This window comes from Leucopleurus acutus, assembly GCF_964270905.1.
Source record: "Leucopleurus acutus genome assembly, chromosome: 1".
Lineage (NCBI taxonomy): Eukaryota > Metazoa > Chordata > Mammalia > Artiodactyla > Delphinidae > Leucopleurus > Leucopleurus acutus.
In genome coordinates, this window is record NC_139142.1 from 87146598 (window position 1) to 87170163 (window position 23566).

General features: G+C 38.3%; 1 protein-coding gene across 1 annotated transcript; it reads left to right on the top strand.

Annotated features, from left to right (window-relative positions):
- Positions 1–2924: 2924 nt before the first annotated feature.
- Positions 2925–17598, top strand: TRIM69 (tripartite motif containing 69; the record flags this gene model as incomplete). Its single annotated transcript, XM_082845300.1, has 5 exons — positions 2925–3266; positions 6435–6737; positions 7512–7534; positions 7617–7741; positions 17057–17598. The coding sequence occupies 5 exons, from the start codon at positions 2925–2927 to the stop codon at positions 17596–17598; spliced, it is 1335 nt and encodes a 444-aa protein (XP_082701426.1).
- Positions 17599–23566: the final 5968 nt, after the last annotated feature.

Consider the following 23566-nt stretch of genomic DNA (forward strand, 5'->3'; position numbering starts at 1 on the left):
CTGTAGAAGAAAAGTTTGAATCTAGCCGAAGTTGATTCATGAGGTTTAAGGAACCATCTCCATAACATAAAATTCAAGGTGAAGTAGCAAGTGCTGATGTAGAAGATGCAGCAAGTTATCCACAAGATCTAGCTAAGATCATTGGTGAAGGTGACTACACTAAACAACAGATTCTCAATGTAGATAAAACAGCCTTATATTGGAAGAAGATGCCATCTAGAACTTTCATAGCTAGAGAGGAGTCGTCAATGTTTGGCTTCTAATCCTCAAAGGCCAGGCTGACTCTCTTGCTAAGGGCTAATGCAGCTGATAACTTTAAGTTGAAGCCAATGCTCATTTACCATTCTGAAAATCCTAGGACCCTTAAGATTTACATTAAATCTACTCTGCCTGTGCTCTATAAACAAAGCCTAGATGACAACACATCTGTTGACAACATGGTTTACTGAATATTTTAAGTCCACTGTTGAGACCTACTGCTCAGAAAAAGATTCCTTTCAAAATATCATTGACAATTCATCTGATCACTCAAGAACTCTGATCGAGATGTACAGTAAGATTCATGCTGTTTTCATGCCTGCTAACATGACATCCATTCTGCAGCCCGTGGATCAAGGAGTAATTTCGACTTTCAAGTCTTAACCGTATAAGAAATACATTTTGTAAGGCTATAGCTGCCTTAGATAGTGATTCCTCTGATGGATCTGGGCAAAGTAGATTGAAAGCCTTCTGGAAAGGATTCACCACTCCAGATGCCATTAAGAAGATTCATGATTCATGGGAAGAGGTCAAAATATTAACATACACAGGAGTTTGGAAGAAGTTGATTCCAACCTGCATGGATGACTTTGAGGGTTTCAAAACTTCAGTGGAGGAAGTACCTGCAGATGTGGTGGAAACAGCAAGAGAACTAGAATCGGAAGTGGAGTCTGAAGATGTGACTGAATTGCTGCAATCTCATGATTAAACTTTAATAGATGAAGAGTTGCTTGTTATGGATGAGGAAAAAAGTGGTTTCTTGAGATAAAACTTACTCCTGGTGAAGACACTATAAAGAGTGTTGATATGACAACAAAGGATTTAGAATATTACATAAAATTAGTTGATAAAGCAGTGGCAAGGTTTGAGAGGATTGATTCCAATTTTGAAAGAAGTTCTACTGTGGGTAAAATGTTATCAAACAGCACTGCATGCTAAAGAGAAATCATTCATGAAAGGAAGAGTCAATCAATGCAGAAAACTTCATTGTTGTCTTATTCTAAGAAACTGCTATAGCCACCCCAGCCTCAGCAACCACCACCCTGATCAGCTGTCAACATCAAGGCAAGACTCTCCACTAGCAAAAAGATTACCACTCGCTGAAGGCTCAGATGATGGTTAGCATATTTTAGCAATACAGTATTTTTTAATTAAGGTATGTACATTTTTTAGACATTATGTTATTGCACATGTAATAGACTACAGTAATAACTTTTATATGCACTGAAAAACCAAAAATTTTGTGTTACTCACTTTACTGTGATATTCACTTTATTGTGGTGGTATGGAACCCAACCTGCAACATCTCCAAGGTATGTCTGTATATAACATTTTTTCACCAAAGAACATGAGCAGGAATGTTCTTAGCAACACTATTTATAATAGCTCCACACTGGTAATTACCTAAAAGTCTATCAACAGTAGAATGGAGAAATAAATTATGGTATATTTACACAATGGATACTATACAGCAACGAGGATGAATGGACCACAATTATATAGAATATGAATAAATCTCACAAATATAATGTTGACCAAAGAATCCAACAACAAAAGAGTATATATTGCATGGCTGCATTTATATAAAATTCAAAAACAGGCAAAACTAATGTATAGTGTTGGAAGTCAGGATGGGGGTCAACCTTGATGAGGGATAGTGACTTGAAGCAGGCATATGGGGAGCTTCTAGGATGCTGAAAATGTTTCTTGATTGGGGTGATGATTACACAGATGTGTTCATTTTGTGAAAAGTTATTGAGCTGTACACTTATGATTCTGCATTTTTCTGTATAAATGTTATTTCTGTAATGTGTTTTTTAAAAAGGATGGGTGGGACTTCCCTGGTGGTGCAGTGGTTGAGAGTCCGCCTGCCGATGCAGGGGACACGGGTTTGTGCCCTGGTCCGGGAGGATCCCACGTGCCGCGGAGCGGCTGGGCCTGTGGGCCATGGCCGCTGGGCCTGCGCGTCAGGAGCCTGTGCTCTGCAACGGGAGAGGCCACAGCAGTGGGAGGCCCACGTACCGCAAAAAACAAAAACAAAAACAAAAACAAATAAAAAGGATGGGTGGAGGGCCTGGATGATATTATAGTTGGTGATATTATGCCATTGACTGAGGAATCTGACTGATCTTCCAATTCTTTGCATATGACTTCCAGAAAACAAAACAAAACAAAAAGGTAATAACTAGTAGAACAGAAGTTGGAAGTAAACCTTTCAACTGATACATAGAGAAAGTGGGTGGAAGAAGCGATGTACAACGAAATACATTTCTTTGATTGAGTACTCATTCTTCTTCTGCCTTGGTTCTCTATTAAAGTTCAATAATGTTGGGAGTAGTAATAAACTATGATGTTAGATAACAATGAATTTATTGATCACTTTCAAAGAAGAGATTATGGTGCCTTTACTCAGACTGCATCAATTCTCAGCTCCTTTAGGAATAGAGCCCACTATCCTGGAATGCTGAAATGGGCAATGAGAAACAGAAACTCATTTTAGCTGTTCTTTTCCAAAGGTATCTTCCAACCCCTCTGTCAACATTGACCCAGACAACTACGTTGAAGTGAATGATTTCATCACCCAGATACCCTCTAAAGTGCAGATACAAGATATTACTATGGAGTTACACTGCCCACTGTGTAATGATTGGTTTTGTGATCCACTGATGCTAAGCTGTGGCCACAACTTCTGTCAGTCTTGTATCCAAAACTTTTGGAAGCAGCAAGCACAAGAAACATTCTGTCCTGAGTGTAAGATGCTATGTCAATACAGCAACTGTACATTTAACCTTGTACTGGAGAAGCTGGTAGAGAAGATTAAGAAGCTACCCCTATTCAAGGGCCATCCACAGTGCCCAGAGCACGGAGAGAACCTGAAACTGTTCAGTAAGCCAGACAGGAAACTGATATGCTTTCAATGCAAAGATGTTCGATTGTCTGTGGGGCAGTCTAACGAATTCCTGCAGATCTCTGATGCTGTCCGTTTCTTCATGGTGGGTGAGCCCTGGGTTTTGAGCAATCTTGAGCAATTCCTTAGGAAGGCTGGGAAAAATCTTTTGTTGGACTTCTTCTCTCTTCCAACACCACCCCTTTATTCAGATGATTACTAGAAAGCTCAGAGTGCTCAAAAAATACAATATATCTTGCAAAGTTCTTTTTCTATAGTTGCCAATTATAGGAAAGCAGTGAAGGAGCTCTGGTCTACTCCCTCAGTCAATCAAATATTTACCCAAACCCTGCCACGACAGCATTCTACTAGACACTGTACAGAATATGGACATATAAGATACTGCTTTTGTTATAAAAGTCTTGAAATTTAGTCCAGTTTAAAATGAATAAAACAACCAAAGCAATATAAGATAGTCTACTGTTGTGAGCTAAATTTTTGTCACATTTGTAATTCACAAATATTTAGAATTTCAGAGGAGATTAGAGAAAACTGAAATAGTCAGGGGAGGCATGGTGAAAGAAAGCTTGAACTGGAAAATTATTTGAATTTGGATGGGCAGAAGGAAGAAATGAGTGTTTTAAGTGAGAACAATGCAAGTAAAAGTATAGAGAGTGAGAACAATGTAACTAGAGCAGAAAATATATAGAGCTCTGTTATCTTCTTCAAACCCCTGAAGTTAGCTAATAAGAGGATAAAACTAAGTTTTTCTGCTGCTTGTAATTTTCTTCACAATTTTTGGAAGAGACAGGAATTACGATACAGGCTAAAGGAGACTTTTGTAACAAGAGCTTGCTTTTTTTACCCCTGACACCCTGGGGCTTTGGGGGAGATGGCCCTTTATCTCTCAATTACCTTGTGTTAATTCTACATGGTATTCCCAGGAGGAGCTTACTATCCATCAGGGTCAACTGGAGGCAACCCTGAAGGAACTTCAGTCCCTGAGGAACATGCAGAAAGATGCTATTGCTGCTCACAAGGTGAGGAGCAGGGTAGAGGGGTTATGAGATACAACCGGAATATACCCTCCTTGTAACTTCAGCTATGTGAGTGGAAAGGTACCTTTACATACCAGGCACCTTTGAACCCAGGTCTCTCAGATTGCTGGCTTTTCTCATCTGATTTGATCTTTCCTAGCTTCCCTAAAACTAAATAAAACTATTGCTTATACTTTCAACTTCACAGGAGGTTAATGGTTAGAGACTTGGCAAATCAGTTCCTAGGTTGGGGGAATAAACTTGGAGTTCTGTTTCTTCATTAATTATTCTGTAGAGGGGTGTCTTCTCTGGCATTTGGCATCTGGAAGAAGAAATATGTACAATGAGGGAAAGAAGAAGGATAGATGGAAATGATGTCTCAAGAGAATCTTGTTCTTGTTGTAAGAGTTCCTAGTTCAGCTATTACAGTCAACATCATTCATTCAACAAATATTTATTGAGTGGGTCAGGTATTATACTAGACACTATATTCCTACCATGGTGGGAGATAGATGTTAATTAAACAATCCCACCAATAACAATAAAACAACTGTGGTAACTACTATAAATGAAAATATAGGGTATATTAGAGCATATAAATGGAGAACCTAATCTAGACTGGGTGTTCTTTGAAGAAGCCACTTATTAAAAATTGAGAATTGAAAGGATAAGTGTTATCCTTAGCCAAGTGAACTGGGTCAGGTGAATATGAAGGAAATTGCCTGGAAAATGTTCTGTGAAGAGGAAAGAGCATACGGAAAAGTTCTGAGACAGGAAGTTAGTTGTTATGTTAAACAGAGAGAAGGCCAATTAAGCTGGATCATGGTAAGCAAGATGAGACTGAAAAGGCAGATATGGGGCCAATCATGTAGGCCCTTGTAGATAATGTTAGGAATTTTGAACTTCATCCAGGGAATAATGAGAAGTCATTAAAGGGTTTAAATAGGACATGGCTTCATCTCATTTGGAAAGCATCAGTCTGGTGGCTATGTGGACTATGGATTGGAGAAAGACAATGACAAGGATAATGGTTAGCAGAGGGCTGCGGCAGTGATCCCAGAGAATGATGATGGCTTGGACTAGAAAGGCAGTAGAGATCAAAAGAAATAAATAGCTTCAGCATATGCTTTGGAAATAAAAATTACCTGCATGTGGGGATTGATTAGATGTGAGAGGTGAGTGATGATATCAAACAGACAGTTGGATATAGGAATCTGGAGCTCAGAAGTTGCACTAGGATGAAAATAAGAAGTCAGCATATAGATTGTATTTAAAGTTGTGAAAGGAGAGGCTATTACCTAGAAAGAGAGTGTAGAATGAGAAGGGGAAAGAGCCCCAGGAAGAATATCAAGTAATCTAATATTTAGAGCTTGGTTAGAGGAGACAGAACCAACAAATAAGACTGAGAGATAGTGGTGAAATAGGTAAAAGGAAAAATGGAAAAGTCTGACCTAGAGGACAGGGAGAGTTAAGACTATTTTAAGAGTGCAATTATAATGACTGACCATAGAATGTAAGCTGGATAATAGGGGACACGAAGAGAGAGAAGTTGATGAATGGAAATGAAGGGGTCAATAAACAGGATGTTTCAATGAGACCCAATAATTGTTGCAATAGGGGTTCCTGAGTAACTGAGCATAAAAAGTAATTTTAGAGATGGTACAATTGCTGGGGATGATAAAATCCTCAATGTGACTAAAAGAACGAATAGATAAACGTAAAAATCACTAGAAATGATGATGAGGAACTGAGAAGCCAGGATGTCAGATGGCGTACCCATGAGGATGTTGAGGTCACCTAAGAAAAGAGATGCCAGTGTAGCAGTTATCAATTTCAGTGCTTCAGACATTGCCCATCTCTTGCTTTTTCTATATTGTCCTGGCAGCAGGAATGGCATCTCCCCTAGTTCTCATTTCTTAAAAAAGGACAGTTCTTCCAGCCTCATATGGACCCAGTCTAACAGAATCACTTGGTAGATATTGGTTTGTACTTCTGGATAAAAGGGAATTATCATTCATTTAAAAATGTTTGATTAACCCCATGGTCTTATTTAATATGGCATTGGTTACCACCTCAGTACTGTAATAGGAACCTAGGATGACTTTTGACTATTTCGTGCTGAACTATTAAACTAGCTGGGAAAGACAGAGTAAGTCTCCCAAAGGGCTCCTTTTCATACAGTTGAATGTTGATAGTCAGCCATTTGCATGCATTTTTCTGTTATAATGTTTCCCAAGTTGTATGAGTGTTAGTGGTGTGGGCCCCCATCCTCAAGTGTCAATCTCAATAACTACCATCGTGATGATCATGGAGTTTTCCAGGAAAACAAGCTACATCTGCAGCAACACATCTCCTCAGAGTTTCTAAAGCTGCATCAGTTTCTGCACAGCAAAGAAAAGGACGCTTTAAATGAGCTCCGAGAAGAGGGGAAAGCCTTGAATGAGGAGATGGAGCTGAATCTGAGCCACATTCAAGAACAGTGCCTCCTAGCCAGGGAGATGTTGGTGAGCATCCAGGCACGGATGGAACAGCAGAACTCCTTCGACTTTCTCAAAGTGAGACTCCATACCAACATGACTATGGGTACAATAGAGGGGGAAAGAGGGTTGGAAACGGTGTAGAAGCAGATTTTCCCCTCCAGGAGGGTAAAAAAACTGCTGTAGTGCTTTTAAGATTCCTTGGGAGAAAAGCAGGAGGCTGCTTTTACCTTATACTCAGTTGAAAGCTTTACTTTCATACTCCTAGAAAAGAAGATAATAAAATGCCATTAAAACAGCATGTTTTAATATTTCTCCATAAAGAAATTTGAAGCTTTATTTCTCAAAAGTAAGAATGTTGCCAAAAAGTTGTATCTTTTACTGGCTCTCAGCAATCATAAATTGACCTGTTTGAAAAGCTGTTGGTCAATTTTTGCTTCCTCACGCTTCACCTCTAAAGTGGCATTGGTTACTACCTCAGTGATCAGAAGCTTGATTAGCCAGAGAAAGGAAAAGTGGCCTTGGCGTTGGAATACCTACTGTGTTTTTCTCCTGAGACTATGTGGCAGTGTAGGCAAAAATAGCTTAACCTTAATTTCTTTCTTGTTCCCTGTAAAAGGGAACTCTAGAAAATCAGAGCAAAGTAAGCCAGTTTATCCTGGGATAGATGAAGGATGAAGATCAGAAAAGGCATATGGAGGATGAGAGGAGTTGGTGGCAATGGGATGGGGACCATCTGCATAGGATCACAGTTTTGACCATCAAATTCTGGTGGTGGCCAGTATGACCAAAGAAATTTCTGGAGCTGATGAACAGGCATCTAACCTTTCTATTTCTCCTTTCCTCTCCTAGGACATCACACCTCTCTTGGATAGGTAAGTGTTTCCCTGTGGTATTAATGCCCTTCCTTCAGTCCCTGGAGGATGTCTAAGAATAAATGATTTATGTCCCCTGCAGCTTGGAGCAAGGAATGAGGGTGCTGACACCCAGAGAGCTTATCTCCAGAAAGCTGAACCCAGGCCTGTTCAAAGGTCCCATCCAGTATATGATGTGGAGGGAAATGCAGTCTACTCTCTCTCCAGGTATCAGTGGGTAGTAGTTATTTGTTCCTGGGGCTCCCACTTTATGTTTCATCTGTGGGATGTCTTCTGTGGCCCTAAATAGTACATTAGAGTCTGGACAGAGGGAGGGGTGAAGTTTAGCCAAAAGAAGGCTAGTTGGTACGACTGAATTTCTTCTCTTACCATCATCTAAGAATTTATGACTCTGTACTGGTAAACAGAGTCTGATGTCCAAATTACTTCTCAGCCTACCATTTTGTTTGATTGTTCTATCAAATGTGACAACCAATATTTTAATGTTTTTCTAAAACAGTTATGTAACTCCCTGAGGCATCTCTGCCCTGGAGGAGGAGGTTACTGTACATACTCATCGTGTGTATGAATACAGTTCCTCTTGTGCTTGACGTTTATAACATGGAGTTATCTCATCTTAGGAGACTGTTTAGAGATCTATAAAAATCATTACAGAAATAAAGCTCTAAATAAAGTTTTTTATAGACTTCATATAGACTCATTATTATTTGTAGTTACTGATTTAATGAAAATCACAAATCTATCCCTGTTAATTTTTCCAGGTAACTGACACTGAAAAAAAAACAGTACTGAGGTATAATTAACACAGAATAAAATTCACCAATTGTAAAGTACAATTTGATGAGTGTGACAAATGTATACACTTATGTAAACATCTCCAAAATCAAGATATAGAAAATTTCTGTCATCCCAGAAAGTTCCCGCATACCCCTTTGCAGTCAATCCTTTTCTTCTAGCCTCAGCCACTGACACTCACTGATCTACTTTATTTCACTTTAGTCGTCTTTTCTAAAATCTCATATAAGTGGAACCATACATTATGTAGTCTTTTCTGTTTGGCTTTTTTCACTTAGCAAAATGCTTTTTGAGATTCACCTATGTTGTTGCATGTATCAATCACGGTATTTTATCGATACATCAAAATTTGCTTATTCATTCACCAACTGATGGACGTTTGGGTAGTTTCTAGTTTATGGCTAGTATGAATAAACTTGCCTGAACATTTGTTTACAAATCTTTGTGTTTTAATTTCTTTAGGGTAAATATCTCGTGACGGGATTGCTAGGTTGTATGTTAGGTATATGCTTAACTATAAGAAACTATCACATTTTTTTTCTTAAGTGGTGGTACCGTCTTAATTCCCACCTCCAGTGAATGAGAGTCCTGGTTTCTCCAAATCCTTGCTAAAACTTGATAATGTTGATCTTTTTGATTTTTTTAACTCCATCAAAAAAGATATTTTAGGGGGCTTCCCTGGTGGCACAGTGGTTGAGAGTCCGCCTGCCGATGCAGGGGACACGGGTTCGTGCCCCGGTCTGGGAAGATCCCACATGCCGTGGAGCGGCTGGGCCTGTAAGCCATGGCCGCTGAGCCTGGGCGTCCAGAGCCTGTGCTCCGCAATGGGAGAGGCCACAACAGTGAGAGGCCCACGTACCGCAAAAAAAAAAAAAAAAAGATATCTTATTAAAGTTCCCAAAACAAATTTGAGAAGTTACGCTGCGTTTAAATTAAAAAAGGCCAAGTTAAAATATGGAAATAAAGTTTTCATTTAGTGGAAGCTGAAACTAATGTATACATTCTAATCAAAGATCTATCCCATGTGACATTTTTTGTTTTTAAGAGTCTACCAGGCCAAACCCTTCACTGCCTTTACTGCCTTTGCTTTGCTTTTCCCCTTTTCTTTCTTTCGCTTTGCCTTCAGCTTCTTTTTTTTCCCTCCCTTTGGCCTCTGGTTCATCCATATGGAGTACTGTCCACGCTGATCTAGAAGACTTTTTGTTTCTCTTAATATCAATCTTCATTTTTATGTCACTTTTTTCATCTTTCACTACATATTGGGTTTTCTCTTGACAATGTTTGGATACCACCACAGTTTTATTTTACCTTATTTTTTTGAAAGATATATTCCCTCATATAGAATTCTGGGTTAATGGACTTCTTTTCACTAATATAAAAAGTCACTCCATTGTTATCTTACTTGTATAGTTTCTGATGAGATGTCTATTATCATTTTTATATTCATTTCTCTGTATGTACTATCTCTTTTCTCCTTGTAAGATTTACTTTTTTTGTCACTTGTTTCCACCAGTTTGATTATGCTGGATCTTGGTGTGTTTTCTTTTTATTTATTTAGTTTGTGGTTCATTGAGTTTCTTGGATCAATGGGTTTATTGTTTTCACCAAGTTTGGGAAAATGTCAGCTATTATTTCTTCAAGAGCTTTTTTTACCTATCCACCTTTTCTTCTCTCCTTCTGGAACTCTAATTTTACATATGTCAGACCACCTAAAATTGTCTCACTTGTCATTGATGTTCAGCATTTTTTAGCCTTTTTTCTTTCTGTGCTTCATTTTGAATAGCTTCTCTTGGTATTCACGTTCTCTCATTTTTTTTTTTTTTTTTTTTTTTTGCGGTACGCCTCTCACTGCTGTGGCCTCTCCTGTTGCGGAGCACAGGCTCCGGACGCGCAGGCTCAGCGGCCATGGCTCACGGGCCCAGCCGCTCCGCGGCATTTGGGATCTTCCCAGACGGGGGCACGAACCCGTGTGCCCTGCATCGGCAGGCGGACTCTCAACCACTGAGCCACCAGGGAAGCCCAGTTCTCTCATCTTTTCACCTGCACTGTCTAATCTTCTGTTAATCCTGTTCAAGATGTTTTTCATTTCAGATACATTTCATTTCTTCAAAAAGTTGGGTCTTTTTATATCTTCAGTTTCTCTCCATACCATGTTATTGTTTCATCTACATTCTCATGCAAATGGAAGATATACATAATAGCTGTTTTAATGTCTTTGCTAATTCCACCACTATTGTAATTTCTAACATGTTGTTATTGCGTGAGTTTTCTTGAGACTGTAGGTCATATTTTCCTGCTGCTTTGCATGGCTGGTATTTTTTTAAATTTTTAATTGACTTAATTTTTTTAGAATACTTTTAGATTTACAGAAAAACTGAAAAGATAGTACAGAGACTTCTTGTATACCTCATTCCTAGTTTATATTATTATTATCTTATATTTAGTGTGATACATGATTTATAATTAATGAATCAATACTAATACATTACTATTAACTAAAGTCAATAGTTTTTTTAGATTTCCTTCTTTTTTTACCTAATGTCATTTTCCTATTCCAGGATCCCATCTAAGGTTTCACATTACATTTAGTTGTCATGTTTCTTTAAGCTCTTCTTGGCTGTGACAGTTTCTCAGACTTTCCTTGTTTTTTGATGACTTTGACAGTTTTGGGGAATACTGGTCATGTATTTCGTAGGATGCCACATTATTGCAATTTGTCTGATGATTTTCTCATGATAAGACCAGGGTTATGAGTTATTGAGAGGAAAACCACAGAGTTAAAGTGCCATTTTCATCACATCATATCAAGCATACATACTGTCAACATAATTTACGACTGTTGATGTTGGCTTTAATCACCTAGCTGAGGTAGTGTTTGTCAAGTTTTTCCACTGTAAAGTTATTCCCCCCTCCCTTTTCCATACTGTATACTTTGGAAGCAAGTTACTATGTGTAGCCCACACTTAAGGAGTAGGTAGTTATGCTCCCTCCTCCTTGAGAGTGGAGTATCTACATAAATTATTTGGAATTTTGCATGAGAGATTTGTCTCTTCTGGCTATCAAACATGATCAGTTTTACATTGCTATTTGCTGAATTTTGTTGTAATCCTTTAAGCTCTATGGATTTAACTTTGGCATTTAGTGAAGTTATTTGAAATAACTTTGTTCCTTTTGACACTTTAAGCTTTGCTGAGCCTTTAAGCTTTGTGAGAGTGGTTCAAGAGCAGCCTTTAATCTAGGGTTAACTTTGTCAATTTTCTAAGGTATTAACCTTCTGAGTACTCTGTCTGATGTTCTACATACTATAACATTTTTCCATTCTGGCTGACAGAATTGAAAACTATTCCCAGTCTTGTGTGAGCTCTAGAAATTATTAGGCCTACTGCTTTCTGGAGATTTGCTCTCTGGACTTAGTGAGTTTCACCGCATGCATGTGGCAATATTCAGCCACAGCCTTGAGGGAATCCCTTTGTAGATGTTTGAAAGTCTATGTACAGCTCCCTCCTCTGTGTTACTCTACCCTGCAAATTCTAGCTGTCTCAGGATCACAGTGTTTTTCTTCTTGTATTCTTTGCCTGTAAAATCAAATTTCACTTTTAGCAATCATTTAAAGCACAAACTGATTTTTTTCTTTTTGGTACAACTTTACATTTAAGAAAATCAAATGGGATTTATTTAATATATGGCTATTTTAATAATAATGTACCATGGTCAAACGCTGGTAAAATATACTTTATACTTCTTATTTCTAGGCCTTTGCTTATTCTGCAGATTCATATTTTCTTCTTTCCTGCCTCATAAATGAGGCTGTTGCTTTAGGATAGGGGCTGATACTTTTTCTGTAAAGGGTCAGACAGTAAATATTTTAGGCTTTTTGGGCTGTTTGGTCTTTGTTGAAAGTACTTAACTATGCCATTGCAGTGAAAAAGCAACCATGGACAATATGGCTTTTCATGTATTCCAGGGTAGGGAATTGTTTAACTTAAAATATTTTAATATATTTCCTTTAGTTTTGTGTGTATTAGTAAAATATCAGCAAAGTTCACTCATTCATTCAACACACTCTTCTAGAGGGCCTACTACATGCTAAGCATTAAGTTGGGCTCCAAGGATATGGAAATAAAAGACAGTTTCTGCTCCTCAGGAAAGGCTAGAAGACCAAGTTAGAGTCTATAGCAACCCTCTAGGTGAAACATTATTAAGATGTAAGCCAGAGGCATGGGAATGGGAATGGAAAATAAAGAATAGATTCTGGAGACAGAATTCCTGGAGCTGAAATATACAGGACAGTAACTGGTGGTAAGGGATAGAGAAAGGTGATGTCAAGGATGGAAATAAAGGAGATGCAGATTTTGGAGGGTGCTGGTGAGTTCAGTTTTGGCCATGTTGTGTTGACCTACAGGACAACTAAGTGAATATATTCAAATGGGTAATTATTCTAACTGGAGCTTAGGAGAGAGGCCACAGCTGGAATAATCAATATAGAGTGGGGGTAGCTGAAGCTATTCATGTAAATGAGATTTCCTAAGGAAACTGAGAACATACAGTCAAAGAGAGAGCATGTTATAGAGAATAACAACAGATGAAGGTCAATGAAGCCTCAGAAGAGACTGAGGAATTCTGGCAACAGAAATAAAAGAAAAACCAGGAAATGAAGTCCACACGGAATCTAAAACAAAGAGACTGTCAAAGAGAAGGGAATGGTCATTCACGCCAAATGCGAAGATCAATTTAGAAAATGACTGGAAAAGAGATATTTTAAACCACAACTGGTGACTTTGGCAAGGCCAATTTCAAAAGAGTGGAATGAGTAGAAGTTATTTAGTAGGGTTCAGGAGTAATTTGGAATGAGGCAGTAATGAAGTGAATAGATCACTCATTTGAGAAGTTTCACTAAGAAGGGAAGATGTATGAATGGAAAACATGCTGAAGGAAAGTAGCCTGTAGAAAGGCAGAAATCAACAGTATAAGAAAGGGAATAATTGGTGGAAGTAGGGAAGAGTGAGAGCTACAGCAGAGAGAGGTATTGACTTTCCACAGTTTCCTCTGAAACCGGAAAGGAGATAAAGATGGTAGAAGTGAACAATTCTGTGGGGTGGGGTTTGCAGTATGAGTGGGAAGAATTGAGGGATTCCTATAAGATGTACTGTAGCTTCTCTGTGAAACAGGAGATGAAGTCTTCTGCCTGGGAGTGAGAAGGGAAGTGGTGGAATAGGGGTTTGAGGTGGGAGTTGAAGGTTTGAAATTGCTGTTGTGAGGAACTGGAGAGGATCTGATTTGGGAAATATAAGAGTTCTGGGCAGTGCTGATGGCCAAGCATAGAGTGGAAATAATGAATTTGTAGTGGTACCTGTATGCACAATTTTGTGATTTTCCTCCTGCAATGGTCAGGAATTGGGGTGTTAATTTGAATAGTTGAATAAATCCAAGGTTAGAGAGTTGCATGGCAGATGCTGCAGAAATAGCATAAGAGGATAAAAGTGTTGAGGCTATTGACAACAAAGCTATCACTGCTAACTGTTTAGGGAAGGATTTTAAGCCAGGAAGGAAAGAGAGATAATAAGAGAGATAGGGGACCAGAGATGTTAATGAAGTCAAGTAATGGTTGTAGGGAGAGATGAGAGTGAGAAAGCTCAAAAAATATAAGAGTATGGCATATCTGAATTGAAGATTTTAGAGAATGAATAGTTCCTGATGACTACAAGATCCAGAATATAGTCATAGATATGGACAGCTTGGATGTAATGGAGTCAAAAGTCACCAGCAGTAAAGTCAAGGACATGCAAGAATAGAAGAGTAGCTATATATAAAAGATAGTAAAATCACTTGAGATGATGGGCTGGATTTGGGGTAGAGAAGTAAGGTTAACCCAAAGTGCAGGGGGTATAACCAGGAACTTTGTACATAATAGCATCAAATAGAGATAGAGGGAAATATGAAATGGAATGACAAGAGTCTCAAATGAAGAGTGATGTTTTTACATGAGGATGAGGAGTAGAGTATGGGTCTGGAAGTAGCAGTGGTGGCAACCTGATCTCTGGCATCTGAATTTAGAAAATGAATAGTCTCATGAACTTCTGGAAGCTGTTTTTTAGTTAGTTTGTTTTTTGGAAGAACCAGCCAGATTTATGTTAAATTAAGGAGGTGATGAGAGAATTCTGTAAACTGAGGATACAGGAGAGATAATTAGGGAGGTAGTTCTAAAGGGCAGAGTGGAAAGGGTTGGGTGGGAACAGTGGAAGGACGGGTGAAGGCAGAGGAGGTAAAGAACAGAAGAGTGGGGATAAAAGTACAGTAGAGAATAAATCATTAGAGGAGTCTACATTCTGGGCACTTATGCCAAGGATAACAGGAAATATGAAGCATGGTGAAATTAATTAGTGTCAAGGTTTCAAATGGAACTCTAATTGAAGTTCGTTTATTTGTTTAACAAATAGTTAGTTGAATACCTAGGAACAGTTCCAAATTTTGAAGATATATGAGGAAACAAAACAGATATGGTCCCTGCCCTTCTAGAGACTACACTCCAGTGGAAGAGACAATGAACAAGTAAATAATTTCACATAGTGATAACTACTGTGAAGAAAACAAAGCATGGTATACTCAGTAAATAATTATTCATGAGAGAAAATAAAGCAGGATAAGAGTACAAACAGTGATAGACAGATGAACATGCTATTTTAGATAGAATGGCCAGAGAAAACCTCTCTGAGCAAACAGTCCCCTCTCCCTATGTTTTACTGTGGACATTTCTAAACATACTGAAAAGTTTAAAGACTTTTACAATGAACACTCCTACACCTACCTAGATTCTATCATTAACGTTTTATTGAACTTGCATGAATAAAGTCCTGAATGATGTGAAGGAGTGAACATATGGGGAAAGAGTGTTTAGGGACAAGGAAAGAAAAGTGTAAAGTCTCTGAAGTAGGAATGAGCTTAGTATGTTCAGGGAACAGCCAAAAGGCAAAGGTGGTTGGACCAAACTAAATGGGGCGAGGGGGTGGTAAGTGGTGGGAAATGAGGTCAGAGAAGTGGGTAAATCATGTATGTCTTGTTTGCTCTGTAAGGACTCTGGATTTTACCTTGGGTGATGGGAAGCATAAGTGCATTTTGAGTAGGAGAACTGGATGATCTCATTCATGTTATGGGCAGAATAGGCTGCAGATAGGCAAGAGTGGAAACAGAACAGTTAAAAAGCTATTGCAGTAGTTCGAAGCCAGTGGTATTTGTGGAAGTTATTTGTCTATATATTCTGAGTAGGCTCAGAATATATTTTAAATGTGGAGCTGACAGAACTTACTGTTGGATTGAACATGGCATAAGAAGAAAAGCAGGGATGCAAAGCTGACTCCTAGGAATCCTCAAAACCAAGGCCGGCTGAGCTAGCTGGAGGTGTCAGAGGTTTGGTGATGAGAGCAGACTCTGGTTCTTAAAAGGTTGACAGGAATTCTTTATGATACCTCCAAAGAAATCCTAGTTCTCATACTGGAAAAAGTAACAACCCAAAGTGGATGAGGATCTGTGTGAGAGAGAAGATTCAGCCTATATGGGAACTTTTCAGGATTCTTCAAAGCCTCTTGTTAGAAAGAAAAAATCCTTGGGATGATGGAAAAGATTCAAGCTTTTCTGAGAAGAGAGAGATAGACTGGACTGATCTTCCTTCCAAGTATAAGTAAATCCATTAACAACAAATGTATGCATATTTGTACCTGTGTCCATGATGTGAACATACAATAGTTTTTGTGTTTCCTGTATCAAATTTTGTGCCAAGGTTCAATTACCTCACATCTAGTATTTGTATCACCTTCTTGCTGATATGCTTCCAATCTCTCTTCATTTAGAAATTCTTTTTTATACTGCTGTCCATTGATTTGTCTAAACCAATACTTCTCAAATTACCTGTGATAAAGGATCAGTTTTTAAAACTGATTATGTTTGTAGAATACGATATAAATTAATTATTTGAAAAAGTGGAATTAAAATAACAAAGATTACAAAGTGCAAGCCCAGTTTTTTAACAAAATCAACTGACAAAATTACTCTGTCAGAATTCTATGAAAGTTTCCAAGAGCTTACTCTCAATTCTGTACTATCCTGTCACAGACTGGCAACTACACAGTTTGTGAACCACATTCTGATTATCAGTGGCATCAACCATTCCAGACCTCAAAAGTTCCAGTGTCTATTAAACCAAATGTAAACTTATCACCATTGTCCTCTAAATTCTGTGCCAGTTAGCTCAGTCTCACCTGCTTCTAACGGGCAAGCCCTTATCTTCTCTCTTATGCAAGCTACTGTTTTTAACTCATTCCTTTTTTGCCTTTTTTTACCCAAAGCATCCTGATACATCTCATAGATGTTACATCAAAACTAAAATGCTTATTGCCCTTAGAAAGCTTTCCTAGGACCCACTTACCTAATCTTTACCCTTTCAGCATTTGTATTTTCTTATATTTATTAGTACAGATTTATCTTATTTGCATTTTTTATTAGAGTATAATAATTGCTTCAGAGTAAAGTCTGATTTTTACCACAAATATAAAAATGTCTAGAATATAGCCACATGGATATCAAAACAATATAAAGTATATAAGTAATTACCTGCCTGTCTAAGAGTATATGGCATGGGGAGATAAAGCACTGGTGCCTATGTGAATACTATCTATGGGAACCTGCATTCATCCCTTTTCCCCCATGCCCTGCTTTCTCTTGTTTTCTTACTAGGCCTATCTCCATTAACTCTGGACCCTAAAACTGCTCACCCAAATCTAGTGCTCTCCAAAAACCAAACCAGTGTGTGGCATGGTGACATGAAGCAGGTAATGCCTGATGATCCAGAGAGGTTTGACTCAAGTGTGGCTGTGCTGGGCTCAAAAGGCTTCACATCTGGAAGGTGGTACTGGGAAGTAGAAGTAGCAAAGAAGACAAAATGGACAGTTGGAGTCGTCAGAGAATCCATCCTTCGGAAGGGCAGCTGTCCTCTAACTCCTGAGCAAGGATTCTGGCTTTTAAGACTAAGGAACCAAACTGATCTAAAGGCTCTGGATTTGCCTTCCTGTAGTATGAAACTGACTAACAATCTCAACAAGGTGGGCATATACCTGGATTATGAGGGAGGGCAGGTATCTTTCTACAATGCTAAAACTATGACCCACATTTACACCTTCAGTAGCACCTTCATGGAGAAACTTTATCCCTACTTCTGCCCTTGCCTTAATGATGGTGGAGAGAATAAAGAACCATTGCATATCTTACATCCACAGTAATTTGTCATACTATTGTATAAATTCAGAGCATTATTAAAGAGGTATTGAAATAGTTTACCAGTCTCACTGGTTTCTCTTCCCAATTTATGGGGAACTCTGGAATAATGAAAAGAGGAATCACAAATTGAATTCTGTTCTCACTGTTCTAAGTGGATTTCACTGGAGCTTTTCAAGCTGTCATTCTAACTCTCTGGGGTCTACTATGACACAGGAGCCATTCTCATGAGCATGATCATCATCCTATTATAACTGGAGCAAAATGCAACTTGAGTTTGTGATGCTCAGGAACCCTTTTCAAATGTGCTCAGAAATTCTATCATACTGTCCTTATTCTCCAACATAATGACTCCATAGATTAATTTTTAGATGTGTGCTCTTCTTCCTATTTAATTATCTTTTAATATACATTTTGCAACACATTTATTTTCTGGAACTTGTTACTGTAATTTAAAAAAAACTGTTCCAGAGATTTAAAGAATAAAATGTTCTGGGCTAGTTTATACTCTTGTCTTGAATTCTCTCAAGATACTTTTTAGTCCAGCGAATCTCTGACTCTTTCTCAGTCCCTTTTTCTTGCTTTACCTACCTATGGAGCACTTGTTTTTCTGTATTCAAATACATTTAAGTATTTCCATTTACTTTTGACTATATCCTTTTAGTCATTCCTGCCTATAATTTAAATACCCGTATATTTCATCGTGTCCTCTCCAATATACTCATCCTCTAGCTTGTTCCTTCTTTCTAAGCCTAAACTTCTTAGGCTTATTGATCTCAGCAGTACCCTTGATAAACCACCCCTATTTCCCTTCCTTTGGAAGTCCCATCTAACTGGGCTTCATGCTCTATATCTGACAGGTTTTTTGGGAGAGATGGGGGGCAGGGGTGCAGTACTTAGGACCTGCAGTATGGCCCTCTAAAATTACAATTAGCACAGCTCTTTGGGCAGGATAAAAGCCCTCTATCCTATCTGTCACAGTGGGAAGGATACATACAACTACAGGTAATATTTGTGTAGTGTTGGTATATACAATATACATACATTTATAGCTGCTGATGTGGGCAAACAGCCATGACATGTTATGGCTACATTTAAGAAACTACCTTTTAAAAAGAAAAATGAATTCATTTTAACTGGAATGTAATAAGGACCTATTTTGTGCCTGGAGCCTTGCTAGATGTTTCGAAGGATATAAAAGAAGCATAAAAAGAAAAAAAAAAAGGTTCATCTGGGGGATATAAAAGAAATTCAGGTGCCTGGACCCCACCTAAGACCAATTAAATAAAAATCTCTAGCAGATGGGGCCTAGGCATTCGTAGTTTGTAAAAGCTTACTAACGTGTGGCTAGGGCAGGGAACCACTGAACTAAAGGAAAATGATTTCTCTCCTTTTTTAATCTTTAAAAAAAATTCAAATGTAGAGGAAAAATTACATATTTATATGATAACTCCCATATACTCTCCACCTACATTACCAGTTATTAACATTTTGCTACATTTTCTTAGTCTCTCTCCCCCACATCCACCCCATATGATTTTGTGTGTGAGTATAATTATTACTAATGTTATTTTTGCTGAACTACTTTAGATTAAGTTGCAGGCATTATAATTCTTATTCCTAAATACATCGGCAAGTATCTTCTAAGAACCAAGGTATTCTCTTACATAATCACAGTACTAAATTATCAAATTCAGAAAATTTAACATCAACACAATACTACTTACTAGCTAATATACAGTCCATATAAATAAGTAAATAATTCTAATGGTGGGATTTTAGGCACTGTAAAATTTCAAGTAATGTGACAAAGAATTTGGGAGAAAGAAGAGGGTCTAGTTAAGCCATAGACAGAATTCTAGATAGTTGATATCTAAAGCCTGTCCTTGGGGACAGACGAGTGCTACAGAGTTCAAAGAAAGGGGAGGTCAGTATTCACCAGAATTGGAGAAAATTCTAAGGAAAAGACAGATTAAGTTGGACATAATGAAAGATGAGTAGGAATGAATATAAATTCTAATCTAGATTTGGAAAATATACTTCTTAAAAATGAATGTTTTGTATTGATGGTTGCATAGCTATATAAATATACTAGAAATAAATGAACTGTAAACTTATAATGGGCAACTTTTTGAGATGTAAATTATACCACAATAAAGCTGTGTTTAAAAAAAGGGAAAGAAAAAATGAATGTTTTATTCAGATCACCAGGGGAATTAGAACAGGCCACAGGTGTATACATATTTTCCACTATCTGTAGGAGTCAACCTTAATACTTTTTCTGATATACTACCTCAGCTCTCCAGTACTTGTCTTAACACAGATGACACAAATTTTCCCCCAGTTTTCCCAGATAATTCGTTATTTTTATAATTGGTTATTCTATACTGAGTAATTTGAACAATCCCTCTACTTAGAACTCAGACTATAATTAAAGGCAGGAATTCGGGACTTCCCTGGTGGCGTGGTGGTTAAGAATCCACCTGACAGTGCAGGGGACATGGGTTCGATCCCTGGTCCGGGAAGATCCCACATGCCGCGGAGCAACTGAGCCTGTGCGCCACAACTACTGAGCCTGCGCTGTAGAGCCCGTGAACCACAAGCCCCCGCTCGCCGCAACTAGAGAAAGCCCACGCGCAGCAGCGAAGACCTAACGCAGTCGTAAATAAATAAATAAATAAAATAACATTTTAAAAAAGGCAGGAATTCTTCTAACAAGTATGAATTATGAAACACCAATACGGGATTTCCCTGCTAGAAATAGACTCTGAATAGTATTCACTAAGAAGCATGACTGGGGCTATCTTATATACTGTTTTCTCTCAGGCCATAGGAGATGAGGCTGATAGTAACCAAAAAATGAAGTAGAGTATAAAGAGGCCCCAGTCAGTGTGTTGGGATTCACTGAGGTGAGAACCTCAAAAGGAAAATGCCTTGTAAAATACATTCAGAAGCATGTATGCAATGTATATGTACAGTTTGGAGAATAATATGAAGAAACAAACACTCATTAATTCACCATCTAGCTTTGGAAATAGAACAGTATCAAAACCTTTGAAGGCCCCTATGTATCTCTCCCAGCCCTGAGGTAATCACTATTCTACATTTTGTGTCTGGATTTTTCTTTTTTGCAAATAATTCATAGGTATGTTTTTCCAACAAATGTATTGTTTAGTTTTTTCCATTCTACATATGTATGTATTCCTAGAAAGTATAGTATCATTACGTCTGTTCTTTGAACTTTAAATGAATGGAATCATGTTGCACGCCTTCCTTAGCTTTTTTAAAATTCAAACTTATGTTGTATTCCAGTGTATGAAAATTCAACAATTTAAACATCCAAACTACTGTTAATAGGTAAGTAGTTGGTTCTAGTTGTTTCATTTTTTTAATTGTTGCTGTTGCTATTGCTATTAGCAACAATGTTGCCATTAACATTATTGGATATGTGACCTGGTAAATGGGAGCAAGAATTCTCTAGGTTTACACCTGATAAGCACTGGTACATAGGGTATGCACATCTTCAAGTAAGTAATGCTGAACAGTTGGTCAACTCTATTGTGCCAATTTACACTGCCACCAGCAGTGGGCGTTCCCATTAATCTATGTCTTTGACAATTCAGTTTTTATCAGTAAGGTGGGTACACATAATGGTATCTCCTGGTTTTAGTTTGCATTTCCCTAATTACCACTGTGGTTGAAGCATCTTTTCATAATTTTATTAACCACTTAAGTTTCCTCTTCTGTGAAATGCCTATACAGATGTTTGCCCATTTTTGCATCAGATTGTCTCTTATTGATTCATAGGGTTACTTATATGTTCTGGATACCAATCCTTTGTTGGTTATTTGCACTGCAAATATCTTCTCCTATGGCTTAATACTTGTGTCTCATTTACAAAAAAATCCTTCTCAGAGGTCAGAGAGATATTCTCCTATGTTTTATTCTACATGTTTTAAAGTTCTGCGTTTTATATTTCAATGCTTGTTCAATCAACTAAAAGTAACAAGTATAAATTTGCATGCACCTAACAACATAATTTCTGTATAGATAAAGCAGTAATTAACAATAAATTAATAAATCTACAAACAATTTAGGAGATTTTTAACATGCCTCTCTCGGTAACTGATAGAAGAATCAGACAATATGATTAACAAACTTGACTCAATGAACATATGTTAGAACAGTGTACCCAACACCTGAGAACATCCAACAGCTGCAGGGCATTCTTTGTAAACACACACAGAACACTGACCATATACTTCAGTCAGAAGGAAAATTACAACAATTTAAAAAGATTATAATCACACAAGCTATATTCTTTGACCTTAATTCATTTAAACCAGACATCGATAACAAAATAACTAATCACATGTATTTGGAAATTTTTAAATATTTTAAATAACCCATGGATCAAAAAAACTCCTATTGGAAATCTGAAAATATTTTGAATTGAATGATAATGAAAAATGACATCTGAAAAACTGGCACACAGTTTAAAGGGAATCGATAAGTCTTATATGCACATATTAGAAAAACAAAGGATGAAAATCAGTCATCTCTTTCAAGAAATTAGAAAAAGAACAGCAATTTAAAGCCAAAAAAAAAAGTAGAAGGAAATTATAAGGGCAGAAATTAAGGATATACAAAAGAAATATATGGGAGTCATATAAAAAATGTCATAAGTTTGTTCTTTGAAAAGTCTAATAAAAATGACAAACTTCGGGCTTCCCTGGTGGCGCAGTGGTTGAGAGTCCGCCTGCCGATGCAAGGGACACGGGTTCGTGCCCAGGTCCGGGAAGATCCCACATGCCGCGGAGCGGCTGGGCCCGTGACCCATGGCCGCTGAGCCTGTGCGTCCGGAGCCTTGCTCCGCGGCGCGAGAGCCCACAGCAGTGAGAGGCCCGCATAACGCAAAAAAAAAAAAAAAAAATGACAAACTTCTGGTGAGACTAAGAAATGAAAAGAAGGCACTAACATCAGTAACTAATATCAGAAATGGAAAAGGAACCACTGCCACAGAGCCTGCAGACATTACAAAATATTATAGAAGGTTTTATGGTCAACTTTATATCAATATTTTTGAAATTTTAGATTAAGAGGACCCAACGGCAGAAAAATATAGCTTATTAAAACTTATGTAAGGCGGGGGATGGGGAAACTATAAAGAAAACATAATTTGAACACAGGTGATATATGACTATATTGAAGAATTGCTATTTTTTAATTTTTTTTTTTTGTTTTTTGCCTGCACCATTCGGCATGTGGGATGTACCATGTGGGATCTTAGTTCCCGGAACAGGGATAGAAGCCCTGTCCCCTGCAGTGGAAGTGCGGAGTGTTAACCACTGGACCGTCAGGGAAGTCCAATGATTTTTTTTTTTTTTTTTTTTTGCGGTACGCGGGTTTCTCACTGCCGTGGCCTCTCCCGTTGCGGAGCACAGGCTCCGGACACACAGGCTCAGCGGCCATGGCTCACAGGCCCAGCCGCTCCGCGGCATGTGGGATCTTCGCGGACCGGGGCACAGAACACGTGTCCCCTGCATTGGCAGACGGACTCTCAACCACTGCGCCACCAGGGAAGCCCCAATGGTACTGTTTTTTAAGACGTCTTCATCTTTTAGAGATTCCAGCTGAAACATTTATAGATGAAGTGATAAAATCAGTTTTGCTTCAAAATAATAACACAGCACAACAACTTTGTTAATACTTAGGGTTTAAATTTCACAAGCACGACTGACCTGCGTCCTCCACCGAGTCTGGGGAAGCTGAGGATCCTCCTCACAATACTACGAGCTGGTCCGCACAGGCTGGCAGCTACGGGAACCTTCTCCGTTGCGCCTCAGGCTTTCCCCGCCCATTACTCTGAGAACCAATCATGGAGCTGGCTTCAGACGTCCGACCAATCAGTGATCTCGGCTCCTGGCCCCCTCCCCCCCACGTCCTCGCTTGTGAGGCGTGTGAGGCGGCGCC